This window comes from Sapajus apella, unplaced genomic scaffold (genome assembly GCF_009761245.1).
Source record: "Sapajus apella isolate SASKATOON/1434 unplaced genomic scaffold, GSC_monkey_1.0 scaffold27, whole genome shotgun sequence".
NCBI classification, from domain to species: Eukaryota; Metazoa; Chordata; class Mammalia; order Primates; family Cebidae; genus Sapajus; species Sapajus apella.
In genome coordinates this window covers 17,847,583-17,870,086 of record NW_022436967.1, presented here as the reverse complement: position 1 = coordinate 17,870,086, position 22,504 = coordinate 17,847,583, and the positions used below count along the sequence as shown (strand labels likewise).

Genomic DNA, 22,504 nt, shown 5'->3' with positions numbered 1-22,504 from the left:
GCCTCTCTCCCAATAAGGTAAATAAGATAAAAATAATTTTTGTTGTGGATTGCTGGCATGGTGGATGAATAGGAACAGCTCTGGCCTGCAGCTCCCAGCAAGATCAACAAACAAGGTGGATGATTTCTGCATTTCCAACTGAGGTACCCAGTTCATCTCATTAGGACTGGCTGGACAGTGGGTGTAGCCCATGAAGGGAGAGCCAAAGCGGAGTGGGGCGTTGTCTCACCTGGGAAGCACAAGGGGTTGGGAAGCTCCCTCTTATAGCCAAGGGAAGCCGTGAGGAAATAAGCCATGAGGGACTGTGCCATAAGTGACCATGCCATGAGGAACTGTGCTATCCAGCACAGATAATGTGCTTTTCCCACGGTCTTCACAACCAGCAGACCAGGAGATTCTCTCTGGTGCCTATACCACCAAGGCCCTGGGTTTCAAGCACAAAATTCAGCGGTCATTTGGGCAGAAACTGAGCTAGCTGCAGGAGTTTGTTTGTTTGTTTTTTTCACACCCCAGTGGTGCCTGGAACACTGGAGAGTCAGAACTGTTCACTCCCCTGAAAAAGGGGCTGAAGCCAGGGAGACAAGTGGTTTGGCTCAGCTGGTCCTATACCCACAGAGCCCAGCAAGCTAAGATCCACTGGCTTGAAATTCTCGCAGCCAGCACAGCAGTCTGAGGTCAACCTGGTATGCGGGAGCTTCTGGGGGGAGGGGCGTCTGTCACTGTTGAGGTTTGAGTAAACGGTTTTACCCTCACAGTGTAAACAAAGACACCATGATGATCAAACTGGGTGGAATCCACCACAGCTCAGCAAGGCTGCTGTGGCCAGACTGCCTCTCTAGATTCCTCCTCTCTGGGCAGTGCACCTCTGAAAAAAGGCAGCAGCTCCAGTCAGGGGCTTATAGATAAAACCCCAATCTATAAGGGACAGAGCACCTGAAGGAAGAGGTAGTTGTGGGCGCAGCTTCAGCAGACTTAAACAATCCTGCCTGACGGCTCTGAAAAGAGCAACACAGTGTTCAAGCTCTGCTAAGGGTCAGACTGCCTCCTCAAGTGGGTCCCTGATCCCTGTGTCTGTCTCCTGATTGGGAGACACCTCCCAGAAGGGGCTGACAGACACCTCACACAGGACAGCTGTGGCTGGCACCTGGCAGGTGCCCCTCTGGGATGAAGCTTCCAGAGGAAGGAACAGGGAGCCATCTTTGCTGTTCTGCAGCTTCTGCTGGTGATACCAAGCAAACAGAGTCTGGAGTGAACATCCAGCAAACTCCAGAAGACCTGGAGCAGAGGGTCCTGCCTGTTAGAAGGAAAGCTGAGAAACAGAAAGGAATATCATCAACATCAGCAAAAAGGATGTCCACTCTGAGACCCCATCTGAAGGCCAGCAACATCAAAAACCAAAGGTAGATAAAGCCACGAAGATGTGAAGAAATCAGCGCAAAAAGGCTGAAAATTCCAAAAACCAGGATGCCTTTTCTCCTCCAAAGTATCACCACTTCTCGCTAGCAAGGAAACAAAACTGGACAGAGAATAAGTTTGACGAATTGACAGAAGTGGGCTGCAGAAAGAAGGTGGGTAATAAAAAACTCCTCCAACTTAAAGGAGTATGTTCTAACCCAATGCAAAAAACCTAAGAGCCTTGAAGAAAGGTTAGATGAATTGCTAACTGAATAATCAGTTTAAAGAAGAACATAAATGACCTGATGGAGCTAAAAAACACAGCATGAGAACTTCATTATTTCATGAAGCATACCCAAGTTTCATAGCCAAATTGGTCAAGCAGGAGAAAGGATATCCGTGATTGAAGATCAACATAATGAATTAAAGTGTGAAGATAGGATTAGAGAAAAAAGAATAAAAAAAAAAATAAAGAAAGCCTCCAAGAAATGTGGGACTATGTGAAAAGACCAAACCTACATTCCTTTTGTGTACCTGAAAGAGACAAGGAGAATGGAATAGAGTTGGAAAACACACTTCAGGGTATAATCCAGGAGAACTTCCCCAATCTAGCAAGATAGGCCAACATTCAAATTCAGGAAATATAAAGAACACCACAAAGATATACCTTGAGAAGAACAACCCTAAGACGCATAATCGTCAGATTCACCAAGGTTGAAATGAAGGAAAAAATGTTAAGGGCAGCCAGAGAAAAAGGTCGGGTTACCCATAAAGGGAAGCCCATCAGACTCAAAGTGGATCTCTCTGCAGAAACCATACAAGCCAGAAGAGAGTAGGGGGCAATATTTAAGATTCTTAAAGAAAACAATTTTCAACCCAGAATTTCATATCAAACAAAACTAAGCTTTATAAGTGAAGGAGAAATAAAATCCTTTACAGAAAAGCAAATGCTGAGAGATTTTGTCACCACCAGGCCGGCCTTACAAGAGCTCCTGAAGGAAGCACTAAATATGGAAAGGAAAACTGGTACCAGCCACTGCAAAAACATACAAAATTAAAGACTATTGACACTAAAAAGAAACTGCATTAACTAATGTGCAAAATAATGAGCTAGCACCATAATGACAGGATCAAATTCACACATAATATTAACCTTAACGTAAGCAGACTAAATACCCCAGTTAAAAGACACAGAGTGGCAAATTGGATTAAGAGCCAAGACCGATTGGTGTGCTGTATTCAGGAGATACATCTCATGTGCAAAGACACACATAGGTTCAAAATAAAGGGATGGAAGAATACTTACCAAACAAACGCAAAGAAAAAAAAAAAAAAAAAAAAAAAAAGCAGGAGTTGCAATCTTAGTCTCTGATAAAACAGACTTTAAACCAATAAAGTTCAAAAGAGACAAATAAGGGCATTACATAATGATAAAGTGATCAATGCAACAAGAAGAGCAAACTATCCTAAATATATATGCACCCAATACAGGAGCACCCAGATTCATAAAGTAAGTTGTTAGAGAACTACAAAGAGACTTAGACTGCCACACAATAATGGTGGGAGCCTTTAACACCCCATTGTCAATATTAGTATGTTTAGGACTTGAACTCACCTCTGGACCAAGCGGGCCTAGGAGCCATCTACAGAACTCTCCACCACAAATCAACAGAATATACATTCTTCTCAGCACCGCATCACACTTATTCTAAAATTGACCACATAATCAGAAGTAAAACACTCCTCAGCAAATGCAAAAGGATGGAAATCGTAACAAAGTCTCTCATACCACAGAGCAATCAAATTAGAACTCAGGATTAAAAAACTCTTTAAAAACTGTACAACGACATAGAAACTGAACAACCTACTTCTGAATGACTCTGGATAAATAATGAAATGGAGGCAGAAATAAAGAAGTTCTTTGAAACCAATGAGAACAAAGACACAATGTACCGTAATCTCTGGGACACACTTAAAGCAGGATCTACAAGGAAATTCATAGCACTAAATGCCCACAAGAAAAAGCAAGAAAGATCTAAGACTGACACCCTAACAGCACAACTAAAAGAACTAGAGAAGCAAGAGTAAACAAATTCAAAAGCTAGCATAAGACGAGAAATAATTAAGAGCAGAGCAGAACTGAAGGAGATAGAGACACAAAAAAACCATCAAAAAAATCAATGAATCCAGGAGATGTTTTTTTTTTTTTTGAAAAGATCAATAAAATAGATTGACTGCCAGCCAGACTGATAAAGAAGAAAAGAGAGAAGAATTACATATATGAAATAAAAAATGATAAAGGGGATATCACCACTGATTCCACAGAAATACAAACTACCATCAGAGAATACTATAAACATCTCTATGCAAATAAACTAGAAAAACTAAAAGAAATGGATAAATTCCTGGACACACACACCCTCCCAAGTAAAAACCAGGAAGAAGTTGAGTCCCTGAATAGACCAATAACAAGTTCTGAAATTGAGGCAGTAATTAATACTCTACCCACCACAAAAGTCCAACACCAGATGGATTCACAGCCAAATTCTACCAGAGGTACAAAGAGGAGCTGGTACTTTCCCCCTGAATTTATTCCAAAAAATAGAGAAAGAGGGAATCCTCCCTAATTCATTTTATGAGGCCAGCATCATCCTAATACCAAAACTTGGCAGAGACACAACTAAAAAAGAACATTTCAGGCCAATATCCCTGATGAACATTGATGCAAAAATCCTCAATAAAATACTGGCAAACTGAATCCAGCAACACACCAAAAAGCTTATCCACCACAATCAAGTCAGCTTCATCCCTGGGATGCAAGGGTGGTTCAACATATGCAAACCAATAAACGTAATCCATTACATAAACAGAACCAATTACAAAAACCACATGATTATCTCAATAGATGTAGGTAAGGCTTTTGACAAAATTCAACACTTCTTCATGCTAAAAGCTCTCAATTAGACTAGGCATGGATGAAATGTATCTCCAAATTATACTATTTATGACAAACCCACAGCCAATAGCCTACTAAATGAGCAAAACCTGGAAGCAGTCCCTTTGAAAACTGGCACGAGACAAGGATGCCCTCTCCCACCACTCCTATTCAACATAGTATTGGAAATTCTGGCCAGGGCAATCAGGCAAGCGAAAGAAATAAAGCATATTCAAATAGGAAAATAGGAAGTCAAATTGTCTCTGTGTGCAGATGACATGATTGTATATTTAGAAAACCCCATCGTTTCAGATCAAAATCTCCTTAAGCTGATAAGCAACTTCAGCAAAGTCTCAGGATACAAAATCAATGCTCAAAACACACAAACATTTCTATACACCAGTAATAGACAAACAGAGAGCCAAACCTTGAGTGAATACCCATTAACAATTGCTACAAAGAGAATTAAATACCTAGGAATACCACTTATAAGGTACATGAAGGACCTCTTCAAGGAAAATTACAAACCACTGCTCAAGGAAATAAGAGGACACATACAAATGGAAAAACATTCCATGCTCATGGATAGGAAGAATCAATTATGAAAAATGGCCATATTGCCGAAAGTAATTTATAGATTCGATGCTATCCCCATCAAGCTACCATTGACTTTCTTCACAGAATTAGAAAAAATACTTTAAATTTCATATGGAACCAAAACATAGCCTGCATAGCCAAGACAATCCTAAGAAAAAAATGACAAAGCTGGAGTCATCACGCTACCTGACTTCAAACTGTGCTACATGGCTACAGTAACCAAAACAGCATGGTACTAGTACCAAATCAGATATATAGATGAATGGATAGAACAGAGGCCTCAGAAATAACACCACGCATCTACAACCATCTGATCTTTGACAAACCTGACAACAACAAGCAATGGGGAAAGGAAAGGATTCCCTATTTAATAAACGGTGTTGGGAAAACTGGCTAGTCATATTCAGAAAACTGAAACTGGACTTCCTCCTGATACCTTATACAAAAAATTAACTCAAGATAGATTAAAGACTTAAATTTAAGACTTAAATGTAAGACCTAAAACCATAAAAACCCTAGAAGAAAACCTAGGTGATACCATTCAGGACATAGGCATGGGCAAAGACTTCATGACTAAAACACCAAAAGTAATAGCAACAAAAGCCAAAACAGACAAATGGGGTACAATTAAACTGAAGAGCTTCTGTACAGCAAAAGAGACTATCATCAGAGTGAACAGGCAACCAACAGAACGGGAGAAAATTTTTGCAGTCTATCCATCTGACAAAGGGTTAATATCCAGAATCTACAAAGAACTTAAACAAATTTACAAGATAAAAACAAACAACCCTATCAAAAAGTGGGCAAAGGATATGAACAGACACTTTTCAAAAGAAGACATTTATGCAGCCAACAAATATGAAAGAAAGCTCATCATCACTGATCATTAGAGAAATGCAAATCAAAACCACAATGAGATACTATCTGACATCAGTTATTACGGTGATCATAAAAATGTCAGGAAAAAACAGATGCTGGATAGGATGTGGAGAAATAGAAATGCTTTTACATTGTTGGTAGGAGCGTAAATTAGTTCAACCATTGTGGAAGACAGCGTGGTGATTCCTCAAGAATCTAGAACCAGAAATGCCATTTGACTCAGTAATGCAATTACTGAGTAGATAGCCAGAGTTATAAATCATTCTACTATAAAGACACATGCACATGTATGTTTCTTGAGGCACTATTTACAATAGCAAAGACTTGGAACCAACCCAAACACCCATCAATGATAGGCTGGATAAAGAAAATGTGGCACATATACACCATGGAATACTATGCAGCCATAAAAAGGATGAATTCATGTCCTTTGCAGGGACATGGATGAACTGGAAACCATCATTCTCAGCAAACTAACACAAGAACAGAAAACTGAACACCACATGTTCTCACTCATAAGTGGGAGTTGAACAATAAGAACACACGGACACGGGGAGGGGAACACACTAGGGTCTGTCAGGGGGTGGGGGTGCTAGGTGAGGGACAGCATTAGGAGAAATACCTAATGTAGATGACAGGTTGATGGATGCAGCAAACCACCATGGCACGTATATACCTATGTAACAAACCTGCACATTCTGCACATGTACCCCAGAATTTTAAGTATAACAAACGTTTTTGTTACATTTCATCTAGAAGGTGGACACAGGAATGATGTGAACATTCTTCAGCAAAAGCATACAGTGTCCATTTTGCTAGTACTGTTCCCATGTCCATTCAAAAATACTTTCCATCAAACTAGAAATAAGAAGGCTTATTTGAGAAAGAAGGCTTATTGATACATTAGATTCCAAAATCCAGCTTGGGTTGAGATGTCCCGAGGAGACATCCATATCCTGTCACAAAGCTAAACAGATCAATAACATAATGTACACATTTGCTAAACAACTCTTATAAACAGGTAATTCATGGTATCTCTCAAGCCCAATATTTTGCTTGCTTGACATTGTCATGAGTTTACACATTTCTTAATGCACAGGCTTATGCTGTTCTTCTTCTTACATTAAAAGGAATACCTATTCAAAACATCTTCAAATTTACTTGCTGAAGTCATGCAAGTCTGGAAAAAAACAAAGGTGGAGTGATAATTCCAAAAATAAGCATAATACCTTTGGCTTTAAGTGTCCATTCAGCAGAAACCTTGAGACCTCAAGTTCCTTTTCTTCTCTTTGCATGGTTCTAGGAAGGCTTATATTCTTTTAATCAATATTTATAATTTCCACACAGATGCCACTTTTCCCTTCAAGTCTTGGTGGCTTCCTCCACCAAGCCCCCCAGTGTTGTTGTTTGCTCCCCTGCCCACCCTGGTGACCCAAACTGGAGCTGCCAAGACTGTTGTGTTCACTGAGGCAAAGAGAATCCTCCTCTACCTACTTCCTATATCTTACAAAAGACAATCTGCATCTTTCAATTTTCTGTAACTCCCTCTTTTGTGGAATTATCTCAGTGATAGAACAGATGATGTCTGAGTAAATAGAAAGCATCCTACTCAAAGTGTGTCTTATTTACCAACAAGAATGGAGCCTCAGTTTATATTCCCATTGCACCACTTATTCTGTCCTGTCCAACAGGTGGGTGGCTTTCAAAAGTTAGGGAAAGATTTTCTCTCCCTTAATTTTTATGAGTTTGAATTATTTTGTCTTAGGGTCCAATTTTAGTTTACAGAACAGTGTCTCTGTTTTCCTGGGTTGCCTGGTAGTGCGCTTTATTAGGAAACAGAGTTCAAGGTGATCATATGCACAAGATCTCCTTATCTGGATTGTATACCCGATATTCACATACAGTGGAATCCTTTAAAAATCCCTGTAATGAATAGAAGGAGAAATACGTCATAAATTAACTATGGAATCAAATTAACTCTATGTTGATATGTTGGGAAATATAATCTGGCCTATTTATCTACTAATCTGTTTAATTTGAAGGGTTTATAATATTTTCAGAATTAGAAGACTAAACATTAATGCCCACACTTCACAGATAATAGAAAGATACATGGTTCATTTAAATGACTTCACCCACATTGCCAGTAATGAGCTTCAAATGCCATAAGGTGCAGCAGCTGAACTGGCAGACCCTCACTGCCTGAGAACTTGCAGGCAGGGCTTTTCAGCCAGCTATCCAAAGGTTTCTCAATGAAAGCGAAACAGATTTTCACACAACAATGCAACATTTTTTTTTCCAGCAGAAAAAATACAACAAAATATTCCACAGCTACAACCTTTGAAGTTAGATAATGAGATTCAAAGAGAAAGTTAGTAATTGTATGAGAAAACGATTAAAGAAAATTTTGAGGCTCAAGTTCATCCTACTAGCATTGTGATGATGATGATGGTGATGATAGTGTTGTGTTGGTTTAGCACTTTACATATACAGAGTGCACTTTTACTTTGTATGATTATCACATCCCATTGTACAGATGAGAATACAAGATTTTGATAAAAAATAACAAACAGCTTTGAAAAAAGGGAAATAAGAAAAGGAAAACTAGATTATTTTTTCTGAACAGTGTGGTTACAGAAAACGTGTCAATTTATGGTATTTTGCAAGAAGTTTTTCCTTCATAATCTTTTGAAGTGTCGTAGTACATATCAATCTCATAACCAACCAAAGCAATTTCTGGAAGCTTTTTACCTTGGGAGGAGTGTCCTGGTCTAGAAATTGTCTCTACCCACTGAGAGTTCCTCCCTTAAGTCATTAAAAGCCCATTTGTAATTCTGTCTCTAAGTTAAAGTCAAAAGCAATAAAATCCAAAGACAGGATGGGACTTTTAGATAAATTCAATTCTGGCAAGTCTGCTTAAAATTTGGCACTTTTCCCTTTCACTCCCAGGTTTTCATCCTTGTTTCCAAGCATTACTGGAGCTGTATTTGTTTATCGAAGAAATACATTTCAAGCAGCCAATAGGGTGCTTTTTCTGTATTTGAAGATATACAACTGCAGGTTCATACATTATCTTCACAATTTTCACATAATACTTGGACTACAACTTGGTTATATATAACTTTCATTTAACATTCATTTTGGAATCTTAATGCCATTCTCACTTAGGCAATTATTTTTCCTTTGCCTGCAAGTCTTTAAATGACCTTCGATCACTAACTTTCTACTTCTTCAACTCTCCCAGAATATAAAAGCCTACTTTCATGCTCATGGACTTTCTCATGTTCATCAATAGCAATTTTCTGTTTCCTCAAAGCATGAGTCAGTCTGTTCATTTCTCTTATGGTAATTCTTCTTCCTTACATATTCTTGGCAATAGTAGTTGATCAGAAAGGGAACTTGACATATGTCTCAGGCTTGTTCATTAAATCATATCTCTTTCATTCAGTCGCACCCTTCACATCCCACAAAGTCATAAAGAAACTAATTTCCTGCTCCTGGAAAGGGAATCTACCTTATCGTCCTTAGGCTAACTTCATTCAGTGTGAAAACGAGAGAAGCCTTCTATAGTCCCTATGATTGGCTCACTCTTGTCTTAACTAAATTGAAATTTTCTTATATTTTTTTCTTTTCTATCAATATCACAGCAAAAATGTGAAGGTCTTTGTTTTGTTCTGAATATAAGGTTTATTTTTGCAGAGTGCTATTGTGTAAATAGCAGCTCAGCAGAGATTCCACCTGGAAATGAAGCCATGTTTACTAAAAGAATCAGATATTTGAAATACCTGCAGAGGACAATTGAGGAGGTTATGCCAGTGGTCTATTGTGATGAAGATGGGAGACTCCTGGGGGCTATTCTGGAAGAATTTATCCTGGTTAAGAATCAAGTCACAGTGGATTGATCCAAGTGTGGTGCTTCAAGCTCAAAGAGGAGTTAGTCTGATGACAGTATTGTTCCGGACACCAACCAGAGCTCTGGCCTAGTTTTCAAATAACTCTGATGTGAGGGAGGGAAAACTAAATCTAGGAAGTACAGGGCAATTGTTTTCATTAGACAGATTTGAGTTTAGGTCCAGAATCTAAATCTCATTAGCTGTACGATCATGAGAAAATTGTTTAGCCTCATTGAACTCCAGTTTCCCCATCTGTAGAGGGTTAAAGATGAAATGGGCTAATGAATGGAAGTACTGTGCAAAATGCTGGCCGAGAGTAGGCACTCGATAGACAGCAGCTAAAACTCAAAGAATGACAAACTGAAAGGACTGTGACCCTCTGGCAGACACTGGACATGCAAGCTAAAGTTGGAAAAGAAGTCTCTCCACCTCGGTTGCAAGAGCAATAGCGTTTAGTTGCATTTGCATTCTTGAAGACATATTCCACACTGAGCACACTTGACACAGTGAGTGGTAACCAGTGGTGCTCCTGAGAGTGGTACAGCAAACTTTGAGAAGCAAGGACAGTTTGAGCATCTGAAAACTTTTGGCAGTCAATAACTTCACGACACCAAGATGGGCAAGACCAAATGGTAGCTTCCATACAAGAACTCAGAGATTAAGCTTATGAGTATACATTCGATATTCCCCTGCAGACTCTGAGAACTATTTGTAGAGGAATTATAAGGTAAATTGATTGCATATTCAGTGTTAGCAGGTCTCATGAAACCAAACAAGTTGTTTACTACTGGTGATTTCTAGAAAACTCTATGTTGTGATACTTTAGACCTTCATGGAACACTTTACACCCCATCCCCAAAAAATCCATAAATCTCTCATAATCCATATGAAAGAAAACACATAAATATGTAAGTGATTACAAAAGCAAAATGATAAAGTCTATAAATGACATACAAGAAAAAAAAGATGTACGACAAAGCAGGGAGGGGACTGAGTAACACTATGTGGGACTAGAGAGGATGAAAAGTTTTCAAAACAAGAAAGTTTGAATTGGCATAAAAAGGCAGCTCATCAAATGGGCAAGGAAGCAAGCATTTACAGAAAGAGTAAACAGCATGTGAAATGATAGCACAGGAAACTTCATGGTTTGTCAAAGGCTTACGGGTAGCTAGAACACAGGTGCACTTTGGAAAGTAGCAGAATATATAGAAGACACTAAAACACTGTAAGCAAAATATGCACAAACTTGGCTTTCTATCTTGATACAAGTTTGTGAATTTAGGCAACGTTAAAATTTCTATGAGTTTTAATTTTCTCATTTGGAAAATGTGGATAAAGACAGTCATATTTAAGTGTTGTTGTAGGCATCAAACAAAATAAAACATTTACCCCAATACATGTTTATCCCAACAAGTATTATATCCTTCTTCTAATGTTCGGTTCTAAATGTGACAGAAGCCATATCTTGAAGGACTGTATAGATGATGCAAAGGCATTTGAATTCAATGATGTATGTAAAGAGATGTACTTTTAAGTTTTAAGCACTTTTAGGTTTTAAGTACCTTAGTAAGATCTATGTTGATAGAATGAAGAAAAAGGAAAAAAGCCCAGCGATGTAATAAAAGCAGATTAAAGAAGACCCTTAGGGAAGGTCCAGAGTGAAGGAAAGATGGCAGTACTCTGTGAATGGTGCCACCTGAGTCGCGCAGTATGGTGGCCCTGAGGGATTCCCTCAAATTTGGATGACTGTGCATCTAATGATTCATTCACCAGTATAGAAAGTGTGTGTGTGGTGGTTGTGGGGAGAGATGACAAGCAGATACAGCAGGAAATATATTGAATTCACTCGGGAAATATTGAGAGGAAAGAGAGTACATGTAGAAAAACACTCCATGTTTAATAAGTACATGTGTTTGGAGTCATCGTCATATATTTTGTAGTTTAATGAGCCTAGGACAGATTCCTGAGAAACACTAATATAGCACAAGCAGGTGATATAAGGGAAGCCAGTGAAGGTGAGTAAGAAGGAGAAACCAGAGAAAAAAAGTGGGGAGGGGTGGTGAGGATGTCCAGGGATTCATATTATAGATGTCAATGGAGTAAGACATTTTAAGAAAATTGAATGACTAAATAGCATCAGATGCAAATGAGAAGACAAGAGAAAAGTAAAATGCAAAATGACCATTGGATTTATCCAGATAGAGGTTATTAACGGTAAGATAGGAGTGGGAAAGTTTTGGATGCTGTGATCAATGAGCTTGGCTATGATGTGTAAGAGTGAATTCAAACATTGCCCATAAAAGAAGATGGGGTCTCATATATGTTTGCAGTGAAGGAGAATTGTACATATTTTAAGCTGGTGAGAGGTGATGGAGATATTGAAGACGTAGGAACCCCCACACTATTAAATGATTGGTCTTATCATACAGTGGTGGTTTTCACACTCAACTCGGTCCTCACTGCTACTATGCAATTTATTTTAGTTTCACTTATCGTTTCTGTCTCCCTGCCTTCTAACAGTCATTTCATATCTTCCCCAATTTCCTTAAGCCTTGGGTCTCACCCCCTACCCTCTCAGTCTCTGTAGATGTCTTTACCTCATACTTCATGAAGAAAATAGAAAACAACAGCTAAGAATCTGCTGACCTTTGCCTGGAAGTGTGAAGTGTAGGAGAATGAGCACATTTCCTCAATGAAGTCATAGGAGAATCAGTATCTTAGAGAGAGAGAGACAAAAGTTTCAGTGAAGTCCCAGAAGGAGGCAGAACCTGTATCTAAAAGGATGGTAATAAGGATGTAGAATAGGTTTTTATCATGTAAGGAAGGACCAAGAAGACAAATGAACAGAATTGCAAGGAAGGTCAGTCATGATCAAATGGGTCTTAGAGGATGGTAATGAGAGGATATGAAGATGAGGGTATGAGAGGAAATTAAGACCATGAAATTTATTTCTGGGGTTAGACAAGAATGTGGCTAGAAAAAGCACACATTTTCATGAAGGAATAAATTTCTAGTTGGGAGTCAGAGGTGTATATGTGAGGGCTTGGAGTTGGGAGAAAAGAAGAAGAAAATGGAAGAAAGAGGCCTTTGACCTCTTAACCATTAGTACACATTCATCTGTAACTCTGAAATAAAGAAAACCTGTTCAGGAAGAAGTAAGTTTTTAAACAGGGAAAAGTGCCTAAATACAGAAAGTACACAACACCATTCATGACATGAATGAAAGAAAGAGGTGCAGGAGTATCCACAGCATATTAAGTGAAAAGAGGTAAGTTAACAAGACAGATGTGTGTATACATGTGTGTGGGTAAAACACAGAGATATTCCAAATGCTGAGAGATGCTCTGTATAGGTGGTGAGCCTACTGGTGGTTTCAAAGCCAGATCCATGTTTAGTGAGGCCTGAGGCCTATACAATTCTGGGATTTCCTTTAAAACAAAAAAGAAACAAATTTATGGATGCAAATTAGTTAAAAAAGTAAATATTTGTTTAAGGGAGCCCAAGCTCCATTACCTATACAGTGAATCTGTCTCTGGATGATTTTTATTGTTTTCTGTGTTTATCCATATACATTTTCTACACTGAAAATGAACCGATTTAGAAAAAAGAACTAATGTTATTTTTAAGCAGAAGTATAAATTACTTTTAAAAATGCCAACCATTTTCTCAAATGCACTCATGATATATATATATATATATATATATATATATATATATATATATAATAATCATGAAAGAGAGTTTTTAATCGAGAGGACTACGGAGTTTGAGTGCATGTTGTCATAGGATGCATGTCTAGAAAGTCATCTGTAAAATTCCTAGCTTGAGCTTACCCTTGATTTGCTTATATAAAGCACCATAGACAAATATCCTGAAACAAGTGGAAGTTCAAAGTCAAACAACTCCTTTAATCAGTGAAACCTTGTTTTTTCTTACAAAAATACAAAATAAAACAAAAACAACTACAAAAAATCATTGACATGGTTTATGCTGATTTTGGTAACCCAATTTAAATGGGTTTACTCAAAACAGGTTATTTCTTCCCAGAAAAGAGTTGCCCCTGCAATAAACATTCTTTCTAGTAGCATGAGCTCCTCACCTTCTTGTAGTCACAGCTGCCTGAACACTTTAAACTGGAAAGTGCCAGCAAATTCTTCTGCTGAAGAATTTCTTTAGTAACAGGAAGTGACTGTGTGAGAGAAGTTTTACACTGCTTCACTTTATCCTCTCAGCTGACAAGGAAGTACATGACTGACTGTAAATGACTTGGGGACTGTCCCTGCAAATTCTTCTTGGTGAATAAGCTGTTGAAGGGTAATTGAGATAAGGAGAAAAAAGGTGCTTTCTTACCTTTGGAGAACATGGATTTCTGTGAGTTGGCATGGCCTCTGGGGTGACCCCTTTTGGGTGAGGAGAAGCATTTCTCTCAATCAGATCCTGGATTTTTTTGTCCAGCTCTATGCTTTCACATCTGCCCAGAAACACATGGGAAAGTCACATTATACAAAGGTAATTAAAAATTATTCAGGCGTAGAGTGAGTTTATGGATGACATGAAGGTGTTATTTGTGTATGATACTTCTCTATGATCTCCCAAACTCCAATCTCATTATGTTTTCGTTAGTCCATGCCATGAGGGCACTCTGAAAGAGCATCAGAGTTTAATTTTCACTTACAAAGGAAGATAGGGAAAAGTTTAGGAATTTTCACAGTCTGAGAATAATGGCAAGAATTGAATTGAACACTCACAGTGAGCCAGGTTCTTTCACGTATTTTCTTGTTCAATGTGTACAGCAAAATATTAAGGTAGTTACTGTCCCCTGCATTTGACAGGCAAGCAAACTTGTGTTTAGGAAGTTAACTAACTTACTAACTTAAGTGAAGTCAAACTGTGAAGCATTGGCAGGGCCAAGATCAAACTCAGATCTGTAGAATTCTATAGCCTCTCTCAACCACTTTTGTTGATGGTCTTCAATTAACCTGAAAACAAATCCCTAAGAAGCTACTTGCCACCAAATGGAAATAATATATTACAGCTGAAGAGTTTCTGGAAGCTCCCTTAAGGAGAATATAGTCCAACTGCTTCCCAGAGGGAGTTGCTCACAGTCACATGACCATTAGCTGAATACACCAAGATTTAAACCAAAGCTTCCTACAGAAATCAAATTTTTATTTTTCCTTTATACCAGGGGTCCCCAACCCCCATTACCAGTCTGGGGCCTGTTAGGAACTGGGCCACACAGCAGGAGATGAGAGGCAGGCAAGTGAGCAAAGTTTCATTTATATTTACAGCCCCTCCCCATCGCTCACATTACCGCCTGAGCGCTACCTCCTGTCAAATTAGCGGTGGCTTTAGTTTCTCACAGGAGCACAAACCCTGTTGTGAACTGCACATGCGAGGGCTCTAGGCTGTGTGAACCTTACTGTGAACTGTGCTTGTGAGGGATCTAGGCTGCATGCTCCTTATGAGAATCTAATGCCTGATGATCTGTCACTATCTCCCATCACCCCCAGATGGGACCCTCTAGTTGCAGGAAAACAAGCTCAGGGCTCCCACTGATTCTACATTATGGCGAGTTGTATAATTATTTCATTATATATTACAATGTAATAATACTAATATGGTGCACAATAAATGTAATGTGCTTGAAACTATCCTATCCCTGCCCCAGTCCATAGAAAAACTATCTTTCATGAAACCAGTGCCTGGTACCAAAAAGACTGGAGACTACTGCTTTATACCATGTTGGTATGATGGAGAAATTTTCTCTTAAAAACATAACTCACAAGAAAAAAATGCATCAATTGTGTGATTTTTTTCTTACATTGTATATATATAGCCTGCCTCATCATATCTCACCCCACCTGAAAATAACCCCTTGGAGGAGTTCTTGCAAGAGTACTTCTCAACGTTGTCTCCAAATAAAATAAATACGTAGATGAAAGGCCTAATCAAATGCCTTGTACGGCAGAGGTTGCTAGGGTTGTCTGCTCAATCCACCACTTCGTTGAGGGTGGCTTGCAGGAGGAGGTTCTGACAGCCATGTTTCTGTTGATATGACTTGAACTTGCCTTTTGATTACAACTGATTGGACTAAGAGTAAACAACTGATCCCAGTTTGACCAGTGGGATTCTATTCTGTGTGAGGAGGGAGCTTAGAATGAAGCATATGGGTAGAGAAATGCAGAGTTGAGAGACAGAGAGAGCCCGACAATTTTCTAGTTCAGAATCAGCCCCTTCTAAGGCCTGACTACCTTCTAACCTTTGGATTCTGTGAACCACTTCATGTCATTATAATGAATTCTCTCTCATTATTTTTTAAAGCTAGCTTTGCTTGGTTTCTGTTATCTATAATCGAAAATCCCTATATATGTACCTTGACTTCCATATATTTTTTTTTTACTGTTCTAAGTGCTTTATCCATATTAACTCTTTTAATTTTCACAACAACCTCATGACACAGGATTTATTCTTGTTCTTTTACAGCTGAGGAACTGAAGCACAGATTAGTTAAAAGGTTAAGATGATAATTAACATTGAGGGTGTGCTTAAAGACAAGACTGCCTCTTCTTAAAGTCTGAAGGGCACTCAGCGGGCACAAAATTCAGCTCTGATCCCCCCACCACCTTCTCCTTTCCCTTGGGTTCCTCCTACACGGGTAGATCCTTGCTGCACAGCCTCTAAGGCTTTGGTCTAAGCATAGGGTTAACCTTTGGTTCCTGGTGCCTGTTGTCATAGTTGAGATTAAAAAAAAAAAGACACTACATATAGAGTAAGAACAGGACACACTTCCTCTGCATTGAGCTCTACACCTTGAGAGGTACTGCTTTAGCAACAGGGTTCTGAGGCAACTTCATAGACACCTCTTGCTTCCCAGCACCAGCCTGCCCTCCATGGGAGGCGCCATCTTCCTAAGTCTTCCCTTTTCTTTCTAATTGCATTTTAGGTTTTGGGGTACATGTGAAGAACATGCAAGATTGTTGCATAGGTACACACGTGGCAGTGTGATTTGCTGCCTTCCTCCCCATCACCTATATCTGACTTTCATATTTTTATTTTATTTTTTTATTTTATCTTATATTTTTTTGAGATGGAGTTTGGCTCTTGTTGCCCAGGCTGAAGTGCAATGGTGCAATCTTGGCTCACTGTAACCTCTGTCCTCGCCCCCACCCCCCAACTATGGCCGGCTAATTTTTTGTATTTTTAGTAGAGATGGGTTTTGCTATGTTGGCCAGGCTGGTCTCGAACTCTAGACCTCAGGTGATCCTCCCACCTTGGCCTCCCAAAGTGCTGGGATTATAGGTGTGAGCCACCATGCCCAGCTGACTTTCATATTTATATTATTTCTTTCAGGCTGTGAAATGTCTTTACATCATGTGCCATTCATTTATGATCCTATTGTAAAATATGGGCTACTGGGTCTACGGTAAATCCTTCACAGTGCAAAAGGTTGCATATGTGTAACATTGAGTTTGGACCTATCTTCAGGGTTTCCCACAAACCTGTGAGGAGGAAAGTCACACAATTTGTTTAGTAACTGCCTTAAATCCTTCAGGTTAATAGGATCACCAAGCAGTAACAGAATTGGACTAGTCTAAATGTTAAGCTCCTGAAGCAGCTTTTGGATCTATTCTGAATCAGACTTGCCTGCCAGGATGTCACAGGACTTTCTGGGACCACATCCCTTTGTAACAAACAAGTTACTGAGCCACTTTAATCCCAGACAGGATCATTTGGAGATGAAACCTTTTATGATCTCCAAGTCCTCAGATGATCTCGTTTTCTTTCTTTGTAATCTGACCTTCCACTGTCTTCCTTTCTGCTCTTTCTCTTCCAGATACGTTTGCCTCATCAAACTTTATGGAACATGCCAAGCAGTTCCCACTCCAGGCCTTGGCATTTGCGCTTCCTCTGAAAAACTTACTTCATTCAGTGCTGGCTCAAATATCATTTTATCACGAAAGCCTCTGCTGACTAGCCCATCTGAACTAGCTTTCTCAGCCCCATCACTATTCTCCCTTAATTCTGTTTTATTTTCTTCTTTGAATTTTTTTATTATTTTGATTTCTTATTTGTTTACTGTTTTCCTCCCTTGCCCCATATGTGTCCTAGGAAAGAAGAAAGGCCTTCGTCTGAGTTTATTCACTGCTCTGTCTCAGCACATAGTAGGACGTCAATAAGAATTTGTTATTGAATAAATATGACTCCAGGATGAGATTTATCTCAAAATACCTAGTTATTAACTAAAATCTAACTAATAAATTATGTGCTTATCTGAAATATATGTAAATAGCCTCAAACTCATGGGACTGATAAAATAGAAACACAAATCAGTAAGCAAGGAAACACTAGCAGCAGCTTCAGAATGGACACTCAAGCTCAGCTGGTATTGCCTTCAGGGCTGCTTTGTTCTTCTTTACTTGTATTATATGTGTTCTTCAATATTAAACAACAATTGAGTATCCACTATTGCAAGGCACTAACTTTTCACAGAAAAAAATCACATGCAGTGATGACTTTCAAATTGTTTCAATTTCAGTGGCGAGCACTTTAGAAGCCAGCAGTTACTGTTCCCTTTTCGTTTGGACAGAGTGGTGAAGGTTCAGCCTCAGAGCTGGGACCCTGTGTCCTCTCACGTGAGCCTGGTTCAGCACATGCCTGTCAAGACCGCAATCAAAGAGGGATGGGCCCTCATGAGGATATTGGATTTCTGAGCTTGGTGCACAGGGAGACTCAGTGTGGTGACTACAACCTCACTGACTTTGGCCACTACAGGAAGAGGAGAAGTGGCAGCAAAGAAAAAGAGAACCATATGGTGGTGACCAGACATGGGGGACTTTGATCACACCTATGGAGAGAGTGGGTGCCAGTGTTGACCACTGTGGGAGGGGTAGGTTTTGAGCACTCAGGAATCCAGCTAGGAACTGAAAGGACACAGGAGGAGTGGAGCTCCAGGGATTATAGCACAGTAAGGACTTGCACTCACTGTCTTTTCTCATTGCCAATATTACAGACGTTGTCACTATTATGAATATGCCTCAGAACTTACATACGAAGCCTCTGAAAGAAGCATTGTGATACAGTAGAATAAACACACTTTTAGAGTTGAACGTAACAGTGGGACCTAGTATATGTCTTTTAGCTTCTGTGAACCTTATTGGTCTGCTTTGTAAACAGGAGAAAAAAATGTAACACTGTGAGGCTGTCAGTAGGATTAGTGATGCCATATGTACAATGCTCAGCACAGTGCCAGGCACGCCATAGATGCTCAGTGATTGACACTATCATTATTTTCAGAGTCTGGAATAGCTACCAAATGTTCTAACAAACGAGTTTGGAAAGTAGGAGTCATAAATTTAGTATACCACCATAAAGAAAAGAAAAGCACAAAAAAAGTTCATTGGGTTCAAAATATACTCAAAAAGTTTGGTCACACTTTAAATAAAAGAGAATTATGTCACCTACTTGGGTTTTACAGCATTATTAGGAAACCTTTTATTCTTTAATTAATATAAGAATTTATACATGAAAATATTTTGTATTCTCTTTTGAATTAGTGAAATTCATTGTTTCATAAATTTCAATTTGACCTAGATTTGTTTCACAGAAGAAAGTACTTATCAAATTTCATTTTTTTCCTATAAAGCTCAACATTCTGAGAATTGAAAGGCAGAATTAATTAAAGTTGAAAAATCCTCCTTTTCTATTTAGATCACTTACTAATTGCATCCAACGGTGCTGTGCTCTTAATATAACACTATGACCTGAGGTTTGCATTAGGGTAAAAAAAACAAACGAACAAACAAAAAAAACACCCTACCAATCTTTTAAACGCCAATAGAACAGATCCTACATAATCCTTGCATTAGTTCTGTGGGTACATAGTTGTCCCCACCTTGGGATCTGTTCCCAGAATCTGCTCAACTGATGGAGAGTTATGGCTCCAGTGGTCTTTGCTCTGGACCCTACCTCTTAATCACCCATATTTTTCAGATGGGAAGCTTGAGCGTCAGTGAGGTTAGGCACCTTCTCCCAGGTCAATTGACTCATGGAGAGCAGGGTAAGAATTCATGCTGAAGCCAGTGACTTTTTACTCTACATCTGGGGTCCTAGTGACCAAAGCATTGTTAATACAGCAGGACTATGGGGGGCTGGGTTATTTCCAAAGAACGTGTTTTAGGTTTTCCATTTTGACAGGCATTTCTGCTGTTGTGCTAAAGAAAACAACTATAGGTTCCTCCAACTGAAATACAGCTGATTTGTAAAGTCAGATGTTCAAAGAGGCTTGGGAGATAAGATATAGGGATCAGGTCTCCCTTTTATATTTTTGACCAGGGTCAATGAATGGAATTCAATGAAATTAAATACAAAATAATATGTGTGCTATGTGTTTATCATCTCTTCCTGAAGATAGGGTCTCTAGCAAGTTCTGGACCTCTCAAAAGCTTAAAAAGACCCTGATCCAACTTTAGCTACTTTCAAAAGTGACTGCTTTTTTGGTCTAAGAGTATACTTTTATTATGGTTTCTTTCTTTTTTTTTCTTAACCATGCAGGAAATGTAAAAATTCAGAAATGACTCTGAACCAAATACTATTACTAAAATCTTAATTTAAGGGGGCATTTTTACTAAATTATAAATGAACAGAGAATTATGAAGGCAATATTATTAGGCTAAGAGTTTGAGGTGAGGGTGACAGAAATAAATGAAATTCAGTAAATACCTGTTGGGTCTTGGCTTCTTCCTAGCTTATTTTAAATTTACATGGAAAGAAATCTCCTTCCTTGCTATCCTTCCCTCCTGCTCTTTACTCACAAGAATAAATCAATATAGAAATTAAATAGAAATGATATTAATATGAATTAGATTTTATCAGTAGGATAGCAGGTTTCACCAATTTGACAATAAAACTTAAAAAAAAATTTCCCCTAAGTTACATGTTATTATGAGCTGTTTTTCCCAGACTAACATTGGGAAATAACAATTTGCCCCATAATTTCCATGAGCAACAAGAGAGGACACAGAAAGAGATCAATGATTTTTAGGTATATTTGGAACCCTCATATTTTTGTTACTTGTTCAAAGGTCTTCAGTACAAAAGTCTCCAAAAAATTATCTAAAGGATGCAATATGTTTTTGAATATCATTGTTTAATGAGCTAATCGAATGTTTGTTTATTTACATTTTACTAGTTGATTAGAGCCTAAATACTGTTAACTTGTAGAATCCTGTCTAGTAGAGAAGATAATCTAAAAGGTTATATATAGTTTATTGCCTTGTATGGCAGTTCTGTATCTAATCGTGTCATTCTAACATTTCTCTACTAAATTGCCTATAAATACTCAGCTCCTCAAATGCTCCTGGAATGAGCTGTCTTATATTTCAGGATATCTCATTAATTAATGCATTGAATAAAACCTTGGACATTGGTTCATTTTATGTTTGCATGAGCATCATGTTTTAAATTTTTTGTAAATTATACATTAACACCCCTGGATATCGTACTTTAAGACCATGGAATTTCAAGTTCACACGAATGATGCCTGGTGAGCATGCAACCCCAAATCACCAGACTTGGTTTTCATGGTTACATGGCACAGTTGCCTCATTAGTATTGTTAAGTAATATAAATTCTAGAGGAAAATAATTACATTCAATAGAAAAATAGATAACCGCAGTCTTAGAAATAACTTGAAAATTGTTTAATTGGCCTCCAGCATTTAGATAACAAAGAAAGGAGGCTCAGTGGGGCTAAGTGATAGACAGCAAAGCCAGGACAAGAATTTAGGACGTTAGCATTCCTTCTTCTCCTACACACTCACCCAGCTCAAATGCCACATTTCTTCCTAGTCCATGGCCAAGGTCACATTTTCTGCTTTGATCTATGTCATAAACCATTATTTTCCGGAAAGACCCTGGAGAACAAAGCTCATTTTCAAATATGAGACAAGGAAGAATTGATAGTAGATTATTCTATAATGGAAATGCTTCCAGATATTCAAACATCAGGAATCTGGGTGACCCAGAATGAGAAGTGTTGTGTAAAAGATGCTAATCAAGCAGCAATTTTTAGGTTTTACTTTTTGTTATTATGATTAGTACTGTAAGTATGCTCTTGGTGATTCTGGGAAGAAACAAGTAACCCATCAATTACCTTGCATTTGTGTGTTTTAGGTGACTGAGCTCAGGTGTCTTAATTATTTTAGTAATTGGACATATTAACAGTTGTGTCTTAAAAGCATAGTAGAAGAGAAAGGGTTTGCTCAGAGAATTTTGAAAGTAGCATTGTCCTCGGACAAGAAGGGACATTTCTAAAGTTTTACCCAAGGCTATGTGGTTTAAAAATGTAAATAGATGTCGAAGAATTGTATTTGCATGTCTGAAATGAAAGCCCAGAGAATGGGGTGGGGGGATGTTTCTTATAAACCTGGGCTCCATTATTGCCCTCAATCTGCATTCTTGGCTGGCTCCCTATTTATTTCCTCTCTGCTTTTGTGATGTGCCAGGTCACCGTACTGATGCCGCAAACCTGATCCAAACCTCTTGCGGCCATGCCCAGGAGGACTGTGCAGGCGGAGGAGCCAGTTTGGAGCAGAGATATAGTGCGGCTGAGGTGCTGGTGCTAGCCCCGTGAGAGGTAAGGAGTGAAAAGAGTTCTGTTGAAACCACATCCTCCTACAGGCATCCTGCTGACATAGGTTTGGCCTTCTTCTTGGGACTGCTCTGCATGAGTGACACAATCTCATTCACAAAACAGAGTGACAAGTTAAAACAGAATATAGAGCTTTTGAAAACACAATGTTTTA

General features: G+C 38.7%; 1 protein-coding gene across 2 annotated transcripts in view; it reads right to left on the bottom strand.

Annotated features, from left to right (window-relative positions):
* The window catches only part of TNIP3 (TNFAIP3 interacting protein 3), a 110,414-nt gene that overhangs the window by 45,651 nt on the left and 42,259 nt on the right, over positions 1–22,504 (bottom strand). For both annotated transcript variants that reach the window (XM_032292414.1, XM_032292415.1), the window contains exon 3: positions 14,050–14,170. In XM_032292414.1, coding sequence (XP_032148305.1) covers positions 14,050–14,170 — 121 coding nt within the window. The remainder of the gene's footprint in view (positions 1–14,049; positions 14,171–22,504) is intronic.